Raw genomic sequence first — 13,281 nt, 5'->3', positions numbered from 1 at the left:
GTTTTTGTTTTTTTAAACTTGTTGGAGGGGAGCTGGCTGCCAATGTTTCACATTTATATGTTAGCTGCTTTTTGATTTTTTGTTTTGTTTTTTTAGTTTTTTTTTTTGCCAGGGTTGCTTTTTATTCCCGGCCCTGCTGCCAATCACCTTTTGGACAGTCCAAACCAGGATATATTTGACTCTTTCCCTTTAATTTACATGCTGCTGTAAAACCAAGTGAATTACTGGGCATTTGCCGACACCTGCTGGCCCATGTTTGTATTTACCAATCCATTTTAATTTATTGTGACTGTATTTATCACATGGTAAATTCAGTAAATGTAATAGGTCCACCGCACACCTCTTTTCTCACACACTGCACTGGTGGTGCTGACTTTCAGTTGACCTGGCTTGGTCCGAAAGCAACTGCAAAATATACAGAGCCGCACACACTCATTTACATTTATTGTAACACCAAAAGTATCACCGTATTGTCCTGATGACAAAGAAATAAATCTGCCCCTTTCCCTCATTTTACAGCAGTTTTACTTGTGGGCTCAACAATACAACATGCATTTCCCTGGTTTTACACCTTTTTTTAATCCATTTATTTGAATCAATTCAGGATGTAAGAAAGATGACTCATTTTTTTTAACTTGGGGGGGCCCTGGCCGCTGATGTTTTTTAACTAGGGGGGGGCTGGCTACCAATGTTTTTTTTTACTTGTAGGGGGCCCAGAAAATGTTGTTGTACGGTGCCACGCAAATTCTGAAGGTGGCCCTGTGTGTATGGGGTGTTATAGAATATACTGCTTGTTGTAACCTTTGTCTGATTGTAGGTTGTTAATATATTGTGGATTATGATTATTGTTTGTTTAGAGTGGTTTGCCTACATACTACATATAATTTGTTATCATCCTTTTCAATGATAGATTGTGGAGTTTCCTTTTTTCCTATTTATATGTAAATGTTATTGTTTTATTATTTTCTATAATTGTGTTTTGATTTTATGCATAAAATCATCTTTTCAGTAATACGGTGAGTGGGATATCATTCGTTTGCCAAAACTGCCTGATAGAACCTACAGTTATAGTATTATTATATAGTGAATAAAGTACCCCCTCTTTATATTATAAGTTACCGAGGAGTTTCATGACCAGATAAAAACACAAGGCCATACAGGTCATGGAACTCCGAGGTGACTTCTAATATCCTCATATTTTGCAACTGGGGGTACTTTATTTATATAGTGAATAAAGTACCCCCTCTTGTAAAATATAAGGATATTATAAGTTACCGAGGAGTTTCATGACCATATAAAAGTACGAGGCCGAAGGCCGAGTGTTTTTATACAGGTCATGGAACTCCAAGGTAACTTATAATATCCTCATATTTTACAACTGGGGGTACTTTATTTATTATAATACACAAATTTTAGTGAGTCATGTGACAGAAATTACATCACTACTCACCGTTTATAACTGATGACATCACTACTCACCGTTTATAAGGATATAATTTACAAGATATTCATGGCTTTTGTGTATTATAAGGATATAATACACATAAGCCATAAATATCTTGTAAATTATATCCTTATAAACGGTGAGTTCTGATGTCATTTCGGTCACATGACTCACTAAAATGTGTGTATTATACTAAATAAAGTACCCCCAGTTGCAAAACATGGAGGATATTAGAAGTTACACTCGGCCTCGTACTTTTATATGGTCATGAAACTCCTCGGTGACTTATAATATCCTTATATTTTACAAGAGGGGCTACTTTATTCACTATATAATTTACAAGCTATTCATAGCTTTTGTGTATTATATAGTGAATAAAGTACCCCCTCTTGTAAAATATAAGGATATTATAAGTCACCGAGGAGTTTCATGACCATATAAAAACACGAGGCCGAAGGCCGAGGTAACTTCTAATATCCTCATATTTTACAACTGGGGGTACTTTGTTTATTATAATACACAAATTTCAGTGAGTCATGTGACAGAAATGACATCAGAACTCACCGTTTATAACTGATGACATCAGAACTCACCGTTTATAACTGATGACATCAGAACTCACCGTTTATAAGGATATAATTTACAGGATATTCATGGCTTTTGTGTATTATAAACTAATATTAAATGTTCATATTAATATTGATATTAGAACCTACAGGTATAGTATTATTATAAACTAATAATAGTGTATAATAATATAGACTATAGAATAAAGAATAATAGGGGCGCATGCCACCCATCTGCTTATCGGGGGGTACAGCTCCCCAGTGCTCCGGTGCAGGCGCATGTGTATATGAGTGTGTAACACCTATTTGGGCTGCATAGCACACAAATAGTTAAACTGTCCAGCTAGCAGTAGAAGCATGGGTTACACGCGACTTCACACAACAGGGTCAGGGCCTTCGCCATGTGGAAGTGTTCCCTCTATGGTGTAGTGCAACTACATCCCCCAGGCTACTGTGCATACAACAAAAGATGGGCGCCAGGAGGTTCTTGCAGTAAAACAGAAAACGGTTTATGTAACTATGCACAAGGCAAGTGACCACAGGTTTAGTACTCACGCAGGAGCTGAGGCAATAGCACATTTCTCACACAGAGCTGCAGGCATTAGGCATTTCTCACAGAGGAAAGGTCTCCATTAGGCATTTGCAGAATTCACACACATTCCCTCCTGGAAGTTGTCAGGAAGCAGCTTGTACCCTACAGTCCCTCTTCACTGAGGTCCCTGACTGGAGGCAACACACAGAGCCTCTGGGAAGCTCCTCCCTTACTGCAAATCCTTGTTGGAGCTTCAGCTGCTCTTTCTCTCTCACCTCTCTGCCTTTCTCTCCTAGAGAGACTATGACAAGTCTGCCCTAGTGTATCTGTTCCTCATTCACGGGGTTACCTGGTCCCCGACTTCTTCTTCCAAAGCACATGGGCCTTTCTGGGCCTAGCTGTGCCCAGGCTCCCCTGAGCTCACCCAGCTGGATCAGCATCCACAGGCCAAAGAGGAAGTGGCCACTCCCTACACACACTATATAGCAGTGTAGCAGGGGAGTGTCATTCTCTCTGGCAGATCACTCTAAGAAAAAGGTGGGGGCCTTAAAGCTGCAGGGCAGATTACCCAGTAGGGGCCCCTACAAGTGTATACGGGCCGCGAGACAAAGCACCAGGACCGCCAGGCCTCGGGCGCCAGGCCACTAAATCCAGCCCTGGACACTTTTGTAACAATTTTGAGATAAGCAAATAAGTAATTGTAACAATATAAGATAACAGGTCCCTTGGGAGAAGTTACACTCAGATCTTAAAGGACAATTCACCTTCATTAGCAAAACTGTAATAACTGACAGTGCTATGCAATATGGTGGCGCTATATAAATACATGTTAATAATAATAATAACTGAAAAACACCACAGAAAAATGTTTAAACTTTCATAACCTGTCAAATTGTGTAACATAAACATGTGAATTAGGGGCTGTGGCCACATAATGGGCGTGGTCAAAACAATGTCACCACCAACTTTTCTGTCCCTCTTTTATATTTCCAATGTTGTGAGATATGCTAATAACAGACACTTTCCCACAGTGACCACATAGTGTGACAGTCAGGGCCTATTTGTAGTCATATTAGGCCACTAGATGAACTGTAGGAGTAACAGACACGTCACAGCCCCGCCCCTAAGTCACAACTGGAGCAGCGCTCTGTGTCTCCTACGGAACGCGTTTTAGGACATCCTTAGGCGAAACACCTACCTCCTACGGCCGTAGTCTCCTGTCAAAACCAGAGTTAAAGCTCCCACACAGCCTCCAGTTACAACTGCACCTCACACTGTCTCAGCTTTCAGCTGCAACTAGAAGTGCTAAAAATCCCAGGTCAGGTGAGGAAGCCTACAAATAACAGCCAATAGAATCGTTCCGTGTGAAACCCCGCCCTAGTATGCGGACTCGGCACTCTGTCAGCGAGCAGCCAATGAGAGAGCTCTTTTGTTCCCGTCACTGTTTTGGCTTTTCACTAAGCTCCTCCCCGCATTATTATTCAACGCTGAGCGACTAGAGGCGTGTGTCTTAAGCTCCTCCCACTAAAGCGTGAACGCTCGGCAGGTTGTGTCAGTGTCCAACAGACAAGATGGCGGCGTCCTGCGGAAGGTTACTGGCATCGTGGGTGCGTATGAATATGTGGAGAGGAGGCAGGTGTTTGTGTGGAATGTGAATGAGCGCTACCTACCTACCTACCTACCTACCTTCTTACTTACTTACTTACTTACTGCTGCTTGTGGGACGTGTGGCCTCGCCATGCGGAGTTACCGGCTACAAGTCTGTGGGCAGGGCTTTTTATTTAACTAAAATAGTTCCCTTATTCATCATAGAGTTCACTCTGGCTTCTTGTTCTGCTCCGAGAAGGGCACTGGGAGTTGTAGTTCAGCAATTGTGTGAGACTCACCATATTAAAGGGATAGTTCACCTTTTAGTTAACTTTTAGTATGTGATAGAGTGGCTAATGCTAAACAACTTTTCCATTGGTCTTCATTATGTATTATTTATAGTTTTTTTAGTTATTTGCCTTCTGAATTACTCCAGCTTTCCAACGGGGGTCACTGACCCCATCTAAAAAATAAACAAATACTCTGTAAGGCTACAAATGTATTGTTATTGTTTTTATTCCTCCTCTTTCTATCCAGGATTCTCCTATTCATATTCCAGTCTCTTATTCAAATCAATGCATGGTTGCTAGGGGAATTTGGACCCTAGCAACCAGATGGCTGAAATTACAAACTGGAGAGCTGCTGAATAAAGTCAAAAACCACTAATAATAAAAAATGAAAAGCAAATGGTCTCAGAATATCCCTCTCTACATCATACTAACAGTTAATTTAAAGGGGAACAATTCCTTTAAGGCAACTTCTTTTGTTCCCCGGGTGCAGGTGGGTCGCAGTGGGCGTGTCGCTGGGCGTGTCCCCCGTGCCGTTGGGTCTCCTGTGCTGAGAAATACGGCAGCCATAACTCCTTCTATTTGTGCCGCTCAGAAACTCCAGTTCAGCACCAGTGAGTAGCCAATGACTGAGCTTATTCCCAGACACAACAATATATACATCTCTGCTATGGGATATTCATTGGTGTAACTGTATTTTTGTGTTTTTTTTTTTTTAATAGGTTCCTTGCGGTTCGTTCCTGCCGTTACCCAGCATGCTCCACATTTTAAAGGCACCGCTGTCGTCAATGGGGAGTTTAAAGACTTGAGCCTGGAAGACTTTAAGGGGAAATATTTGGTTCTCTTCTTCTACCCTCTGGACTTGTAAGAGTCACACACATCTATCCCAGTCTAGTAACACACGGCAACCAATCAGATTTGACCAGTGAAAGCTGGCTGCTGATTGGCTGCAGTTCTGGAGCGGGGCAGCTTTTTGCTTTTATTATTAACTAGTTCTTCCAGTGAGGGTTTTCTCTTATTGCTGAGTAGGTTGAATGTCGCTTCAGTTGATTATGAAATCGCTTAAATATTAACTCAATAAAGGAGTTGTTCACCTTTAAATTAACTGTTAGTATGATGTAGAGCGTCATATTCTGAGACAATTGGCCTTTGCTTTTCATATTTTATTATTTGTGGTTTTTGACTTATTTAGCTTTTTATTCAGCAGCTCTCCAGTTTGCAATTCAGCCATCTGGTTGCTGGGGTGCAAATTCCCCTAGCAACCATGCACTGATTTGAATAAGAGATTGGAATATGAATAGGAGAGGATCCAAATAGAAAGATGAGTAATAAAAAGTAACAACTGTGTAGCCTTGCAGAGCATTTGTTTTTTTAGATGGGGTCAGTGACCCCCATTGAAAAGCTGGGAAGATTTAAAAGAAGGCAAATAATTTAAAAACTATAAAAAAAAAAAAAAGACCAATAGAAAAGTTGCTTATAATTGGCCATTCTATAACGTGCGAACAGTTAACTTAAAGGTGAACCACCCCTTTAAAGTGCTCCCAGCTCAATGGGCCCTGAACTGTACATGACTCCGTGTAAGAGAAATAATAGTTCCAGTAATGAAATGATAAATAGTTGGACACTGGCTGCTCTCCCAAGGCTGATTAGAGCCCATGTAGGGAACACCCTTAGTACAAGGATAGAGAAGCGCTATCTGTGCGTTCCAGCTGTGCACTGTCGGTTATCCCTACTGAAGCCGTCTCTACTCTTCTTCCATTTTCCCCTGAAGATGTGACAGGGTATTTTCCTGCAGAGTGTGCCACTGCCATGTTTTCCCTGATACCCTACAACAGCCCCGACTGGGTGAAAGCACAATATAGTACAGCTATGGGATCTGTTCTCCAGAAAACCCCAAATTACAGAAAGGCCAACTCCTATAGACTCAATCAAATAATTTAAAGCTTTGAGTTAACTTTTAGTATGTTATAGAATGGCAAATTCTAAGCAATTATTCAATTGGTCTTCATTTTTTCTTTTTTTATATAGTTTTTGAATTATTTGCCTTCTTCTTCTGACTCTTTCCAGATTTCAAATGGGGGTCACTGACCCCATCTACAAAAACAAATGCTCTGTAAGGCTACAAATGTATTGTTATTGCTGCTTTTTTATTACTCGTCTTTCAATTCAGGCCTCTCCTATTCATATTCCAGTCTCTTATTCAAATCAGTGCATGGTTGCTAGGGGAATTTGATCCATAGCAACCAGATGGCTGAAATTACAAACTGAAGAGCTGCTGAATGAAAAGCTAAACAACTCAAAAACCACAAATAATAATAAATGTAAATTGACTTAGAATATCACTCTCTGTGGCATACTAAAAGTTAATTTAAAGTTGAACAACCCCTTTAAGTATTTAAAAAGTATTTCCTTTTTCTATGTAATAATAAAACAGTAGCTTGTACTTGATCCCAACTAAGATATATTGAATTCTCACTGAAGGCAAAACAATCCCGTTGGTTTTCTTTAATGTTTAAATTTATTTTAAACAGGCTTAAAGGAGAACTAAACCCTAAAAATGGCATATTTTATATAGTGAACTTATTGCACGAGGCTAAAGTTTGAGCTTGTCAATAGCAGCAATGATCCAGGACTTCAAACTTGTCACAGGGGGTCACCATCTTGGAAAGTGTCTGTGACAGTCACATGCTCAGTGGGCTCTGATTGGCTGTTGAGAAGCTAAGCTTAGGGCTCGTCACTAATTATCCAGCAGAAAATGAGCTTCCCTGGCTGTAATATAAGCTGATGCTACAGGTTTGCTGATTATTCAATTCTGATGCTAATTGCACTGGTTTCTGTGCTGCCATGTAGTAATTATGTGTATTAATTACTAATCAGCCTTATATTGTGACATTTCTATTCTATGTGTACTGTATATTGTGAGTGGCTCCCTAAGCTCAGTAAGTGACAGCAGCACAGAGCATGTGCAGTGAATCAGCAGAAAAGAAGATGGGGAGCTACTGGGGCATCTTTGGAGACACAGATCTTTACTGCTAAAGGGCTGTGGTTGCCTTGGGCTGGTACAGGGTCTGCTTCCTCTGTAGTTCCTATAAAAGCATAATCCATAATCGGTCACTTTTGTTATGTTTTTTGTTTAACTGACCCTGTTGAAGATTTTGAAAACACCATTTTCCTTTCAGTTTAGTCGGCTGATTGTTACTAATCCTTCTGGAATACGGTAAAACCTGGAATTTTAATGAGCAAGATTTGGATTCCAAAGATAAAGAAGTGTTTGTTGTTTTGGACTCTGAGCCGATATCTGAATAAATCACTATTAATTTCAGCGCTGCAAGTAAAGTGTGACAGCGGCGATTGTTTAATGAGAATTTGTGTTTCTAGCACTTTCGTCTGTCCCACGGAGATCGTGGCTTTCAGTAACAAAGCCAATGAATTCCATGATGTTAACTGTGAGGTTGTGGCCGTGTCTGTGGATTCTCACTTCTGTCACCTCGCCTGGACCAACACCCCCAGAAAGGTATTTATTCTTCTTTATTTATATGGCACTGGCATAGTCCACAGCGCTGTACAGACCTTATACATGATTATCCCTTTCTTGGTGGATTTATTAGGGATGCATGAATAGTTTTGGATTCGGCCAGACCCCCCCCAATCCTTTGGGAAAAATTTGGCCGAAAAACTGAACCGAATACTAATTTGTATATGCAAATTAGGGTTGGGAAGGGGAAACCTTTTTTACTTCCTTGTTTTGTGACAAAAAGTCACATGGTTTCCCTTCCCACCCCTAATTTGCATATGCAAATTAGGTTTCGGTTCGGGATTCAGCCTTTTCAGCAGGATTCGGCCAAATCCTTCTGCCCGGCTGAACGGATTCTTAATTTGCATATGCAAATTAGGGATGGGGGGGAAATCATGTGACTGTGAAAAAGGCCGAATCCCAAACCGAATCCTGAAATCGGCTAAATCCTTCTGCCCGGCCGAACTGATTCCTAATTTGCATATGCAAATTAGGGATGGGGAGGGAAATCATGTGACTTTTTGAAAAAGGCCGAATCCTGAAATCGGTGCATCCCTAGTATTTATTTATTTTTATTTTTTTCACGTAGAATGGAGGGCTGGGTAAAATGAACATCCCCCTGCTGTCCGACCTGAACAAACTAATCTCCCGGGATTATGGGGTTCTGCTGGAGGCTGCAGGCATCGCTCTTAGGTAGGATTCTTGTTCCTTTTCTGCAATATCCGGTGGGATAAAATTAGTGTTCCTCGCTATTCCTAAAAGCTTGGATTTAACCCTTTAGCAGAAAGCTTGTAGCACAACTACAGCACTGAGAGTTTTCATGATGGAAAGGTGCTCCATGAACACTCGTTCATTAAAGCTTTGGCTTTATACTCTCTCTTCTTATTTTTTTATAGGGGGCTTTTTATTATTGATCCTAATGGAATAATTAAGCACATGAGTGTGAATGACCTTCCAGTCGGGAGGAGCGTAGAGGAGACCCTCCGACTAGTGAAGGCTTTTCAGTTTGTGGAGACGCACGGGGAAGTCTGTCCAGCCAACTGGACTCCTGACTCACCAACAGTAAGTTCTTACCGAAATCCATCAGTTTATACAATATATTCCTACAGTCATGTTTATTCTTCGGACTGGGGATGGAGCAGTCACTGTGGCCATTAGAGGGAGCCCCTGCACCACCACCATCATCATCATCATCCTAAAATTATTTCTCTCTAGTCGTATTTCTGGTTCAGTAGGAGGTAAAGTTGTTGTACTGTGTTAGCCAGTCCCATAACAGATGGTATAAAGGTGATACAGGTATGGGACCTGTTTTCCAGAATGCTCACAATTTCTGGATAATGGATCTTTCTGTAATTTGGATCTTCATACCTTAAGTCTACTAGAAAATCATATAAACATGAAATAAACCCAATAGGCTGGTTTTGCCTCCAATAAGGATTAATTATATCTTAGTTGGGATCAAGTACAAGCGACTGTTTTATTATTACACAGAAATAAAGGAAAATCATTTTTACAAATTTAGATTATTTGATTATAATGGAGTCTATGGGAGACGGCTTTACCATAATTCAGAGCTTTCAGGATAATGGGTTTCTGATAATGGATCTCATACTTGTACCTTTATTGGCTAACTATGATAATCATAGCAAGCTTTTAAAACATTTTAGTTCCTTTTTCAGCTTGAAAGCTTGCCGTGGTTATCTTAGTTAGCCAATAAAGGGATCACCTTTATACCACCTGTTTTATTTTTCTTGCCCTGGTTCAGTAGGATTAAGGTTAGGGCCACACAGGGGCCAAAATCAGATGAAATGTGCTGTCTGATTTCAGCCTTACAGCAGGCAGTAGCCTCCCCTTCTTTTCTGCATTTGCATTGCATACTGAGTCGATTCAATGTCTGTAAACGCAGAAAAGAGAGGAGGCGAATGCCTGCGGTACAGCACGAGAAAAATGGAGCACCAAAGGAGCCGATTATTCGTGAAGTGGCCGGTAGCCACAAAAAGTGGGCAGCCTACAATATATTCTGGCCATGCCTTCACCATTATTCATGATTCTTTAATAAATTTCTATTTTTTAACGGACAAATAATCGGCTCCTTTGGTGCTCCATTTTTCTCGTTCTCTATATGAAACTTGCCCGTGTGGGATCACATTGTTTGTGCAGCTGGAGCTGAATTCTGACCGGTAAGTGCTCCCACGTTTATTCATTGCTGTAATGCCTGCAGTAGAGCTGAAATCAGCCAGCGCATTAGAGGGATCTGATTTCAGCCCCTGTGTGGCTCAAGCCTAAATATCGGGAAGTTGTAGATTGGAGTTTTGGCCAGATCTCTAGAAGTTTTGGTCGTCAAAGATGAAATGACAGAAACATGAAAATTGTAGGGGAATTAACAGAGCTGAGGAGGAACGCACTCCCTTAGCTTAGAAATAGGGGTCAGTAAAGCTTAATTTTCCGTTACTCATCTGTATATGGGAATCTGTAATTACCTGGTACTTTTTGTGTGTTGAACTGGGGGGGCACCACTTGAAGTTTGAGAGAGGAAAGCTGGAACGGAGCATAATGGTGATAGATATGTGAAATAACTAGGGATGTGCCGAATCCAGGATTTGGGTCAGGATTCGGCCTTTTTCAGCAGGATTTGGCCGAATCCTTCTGCCCAGCCGAACTGAATCCGAATCCTAATTTGCATATGGAAATTGCGTGAATTTTTGTCACAAAACAAGGAAGTAAAAAATGTTTTTCCCATCCCTAATTTGCATATTATATATATTATATATTATATATAGGATTCAGTTCGGTATTCGGCCGAATCTTTCACAAAGGATTCGGGGGTTCGGCCGATTCTAAAATAGTGGATTCGGTGCATCCCTAGAAATCACATTTACTGAAAGTGTAGGGACTACAATAGGTTGTATTGAATGGATTGGGACATACCTTGTCTGCTCAGTTTGAAACCTGGATGAGACTAAGGCTGGGGCCACACGGGGCTGATTTCCTATCACTGGCAGTAGCCTCCTCTCTCTCTTCCACATTCAATTGGCTCGTTGTGAACAGGTAAAGACTATCGGTTCTTCGCCAGAACCCTCAGTCGGTTTGCGCTGAGCCAATTCATTGCAGAAGAGAGAGGGGGCTACTGCCTGCACTAAGGCTAAAATTAGCCAGCGGATTCAGTTATCTGATTCGGCCCATGTGGCCCTAGCCTTGGAAGTGACACTGTAATTATAATTAGCTGCTGCATAGCTCAGGCCAGTGCTCCTGTAAGCAGAAAACGACACTGGCTGGGGCTACTTCTGAGTGGGCACCACAGAGCCATCGTCCTCATTCTTCAGTAGCCCTTGCCAAACGTAAGCTCAATAGAGTGAAAGGTTTATGCTTAAAGTTCAGCTTTTCACTCTACTGCACCCACGAGAAAAATGAAGAAGCTGAGAGAGAATTAATTGACCCTTAGTTGGGCAGTTTTCTGCCAATAGGAGCACTGCTCTGGGGTATCCAGTAAGTGAATATAATCACTGGGGGGGGGGGGCTCGCACCTCACCAGTAATTTAACCTTATTTTCTTCTGGCTACATGACCTGTCACTTAAACTGATAAAACTTAAAAATAAAGAGTTATAAAAAAGAAATGCAAATACAAGTGTGTATAACTATAAAGTTAAAGCACCTAAATGACACCCATGTGTTATTAAAGTATAAGTAAACCTTTAAAACAAGTGAAATTGGATGTGGGTGGGATTCTAAGCTGTTTTGTAACATGCATTAATTAATTATTTTGCTTTTATTTCCAAGATATTAAGAGATACATGTGCTGTTAATATGAATGAATTTTGTTACAACAGCGCCACCTGCTGGTCAGTTTCCCACCAGTCTGACCAGCAAGTAGTCAAGGAAGTTGTCAGGAGAAAGAAAGAGGCTGATGTTCTTCTGCTTAGGAATAAAATTAGAAACCTTTCTCACATCTTTCCTAAGCAGAAGAACATCAGCCTCTTTCTTTCTCCTGACAACTTCCTTGACTACTTGCTGGTCAGACTGGTGGGAAACTGACCAGCAGGTGGCGCTGTTGTAACAAAATTCATTCATATTAACAGCACATGTATCCCTTAATATCTTGGAATAAAAAGAAAATAAATAATGAATGCAAATTACAAAAGTGCTTAGAATAGCCCCCTCATCCATTTTACATTCACTTGTTTTAAAGCAGTGGTCCCCAACCAGTAGCTCGTGAGTAACATGTTGCTCTCCAACCCCTTGGATGTTGCTCTCGGTGTCCTCAAAGCAGGAGCTTATTTTTGAATTTCAAGCTTGAAAGCAAGTTTTAATTGCATAAAAACTAAGTATAGTGCCAAGTAGAGCCCCTTGTTGGCTGCCTGTCAACATAGGGGCTACCAAATAGCCAATCACAGCCCTTATTTGGCACCCCAAGGGACTTTTTCATGTTTGTGTTGCTCCCCAACTCTTTTTACATTTGAATGTGGCTCACAGGTAAAAAAGGTTGGGGACCACTGTTTTAAAGGTTTACTTATCCTTTAAGAGGCACTCAAAATGCAGTTTAAAAGTGCGTGAAACATGGTGTCTCCAAAACTGTCCTGTGTGCCATTACCCTACACTATTGCCTGCTGTTTTCTTTAAACTTTCTCTTTCCCTCCCTCACAGATCAAACCCAGTCCAGAAGGATCCAAAGACTACTTTGAGAAAGTGCACTAACCCCAAAAAGCCTGTGAATTCTTCCTGTGACTCTTCCTCCAATCAATACAAATGTATATTTTGTGTAGTTAAACATTAGACCTAAGCTGCAGTGGTTAATAACCAGGAAGTCCAGGATCTCTGGTATGCATCGGGATTCGGCCAGGATTCAGCCTTTTTCAGCAGGATTCGGATTCGGCCGAATCCTTCTGCACAGCCGAACTGAATCCTAATTTGCATATGCAAATTAGGGGCAGGGAGGGAAATTGCGTGACTTTTTGTCACAAAACAAGGCAGTAAAAAATGGTTTCCCCCTTTCAACCCTAATTTGCATATGCAAATTAGGATTCGGTTCAGTATTCGGCTGCATCTTTCACGAAGGGTTCGGCCGAATCCAAAGTAGTGGATTCGTTGTATCCCTAATTTCTGGATATCCTCACATTCATCAATTACAATTTAATCGAGGCGCTGATTATAAAAGCAGGAGACTGGACACATGTAAGGACTGGCTACTACTAATTGTACTTCATCTGTAGAATAAAGGACAAATACAGTGTATGAGGACTTTCTTTTTAATGCTGTGCTAAAGCCTGGGGTCATGCAGACCAGTCCATCTGGTAGGGACACCATCTTGGATTGGAAGTATTTTTGTTGCACCTGTTAACATGGGGCAGCACAT

The 13,281-nt window shown here is 41.0% G+C and overlaps 1 protein-coding gene across 1 annotated transcript; it reads left to right on the top strand.

The window, feature by feature from the left end:
* The first annotated feature begins 4,086 nt into the window (after positions 1–4,086).
* Positions 4,087–13,156, top strand: prdx3.L (peroxiredoxin 3 L homeolog). Its single transcript, NM_001096147.1, is given in 7 exon segments — positions 4,087–4,149; positions 4,910–5,030; positions 5,139–5,280; positions 7,795–7,930; positions 8,520–8,623; positions 8,827–8,992; positions 12,573–13,156. Coding segments are annotated over 7 exon segments (756 nt in total). The 5' UTR covers positions 4,087–4,113; the 3' UTR covers positions 12,624–13,156.
* Positions 13,157–13,281: the final 125 nt, after the last annotated feature.

The sequence above is a fragment of the Xenopus laevis genome, chromosome 7L (assembly GCF_017654675.1).
Source record: "Xenopus laevis strain J_2021 chromosome 7L, Xenopus_laevis_v10.1, whole genome shotgun sequence".
NCBI classification, from domain to species: domain Eukaryota; kingdom Metazoa; phylum Chordata; class Amphibia; order Anura; family Pipidae; genus Xenopus; species Xenopus laevis.
This window is presented reverse-complemented; position numbering and strand designations above follow the sequence as displayed.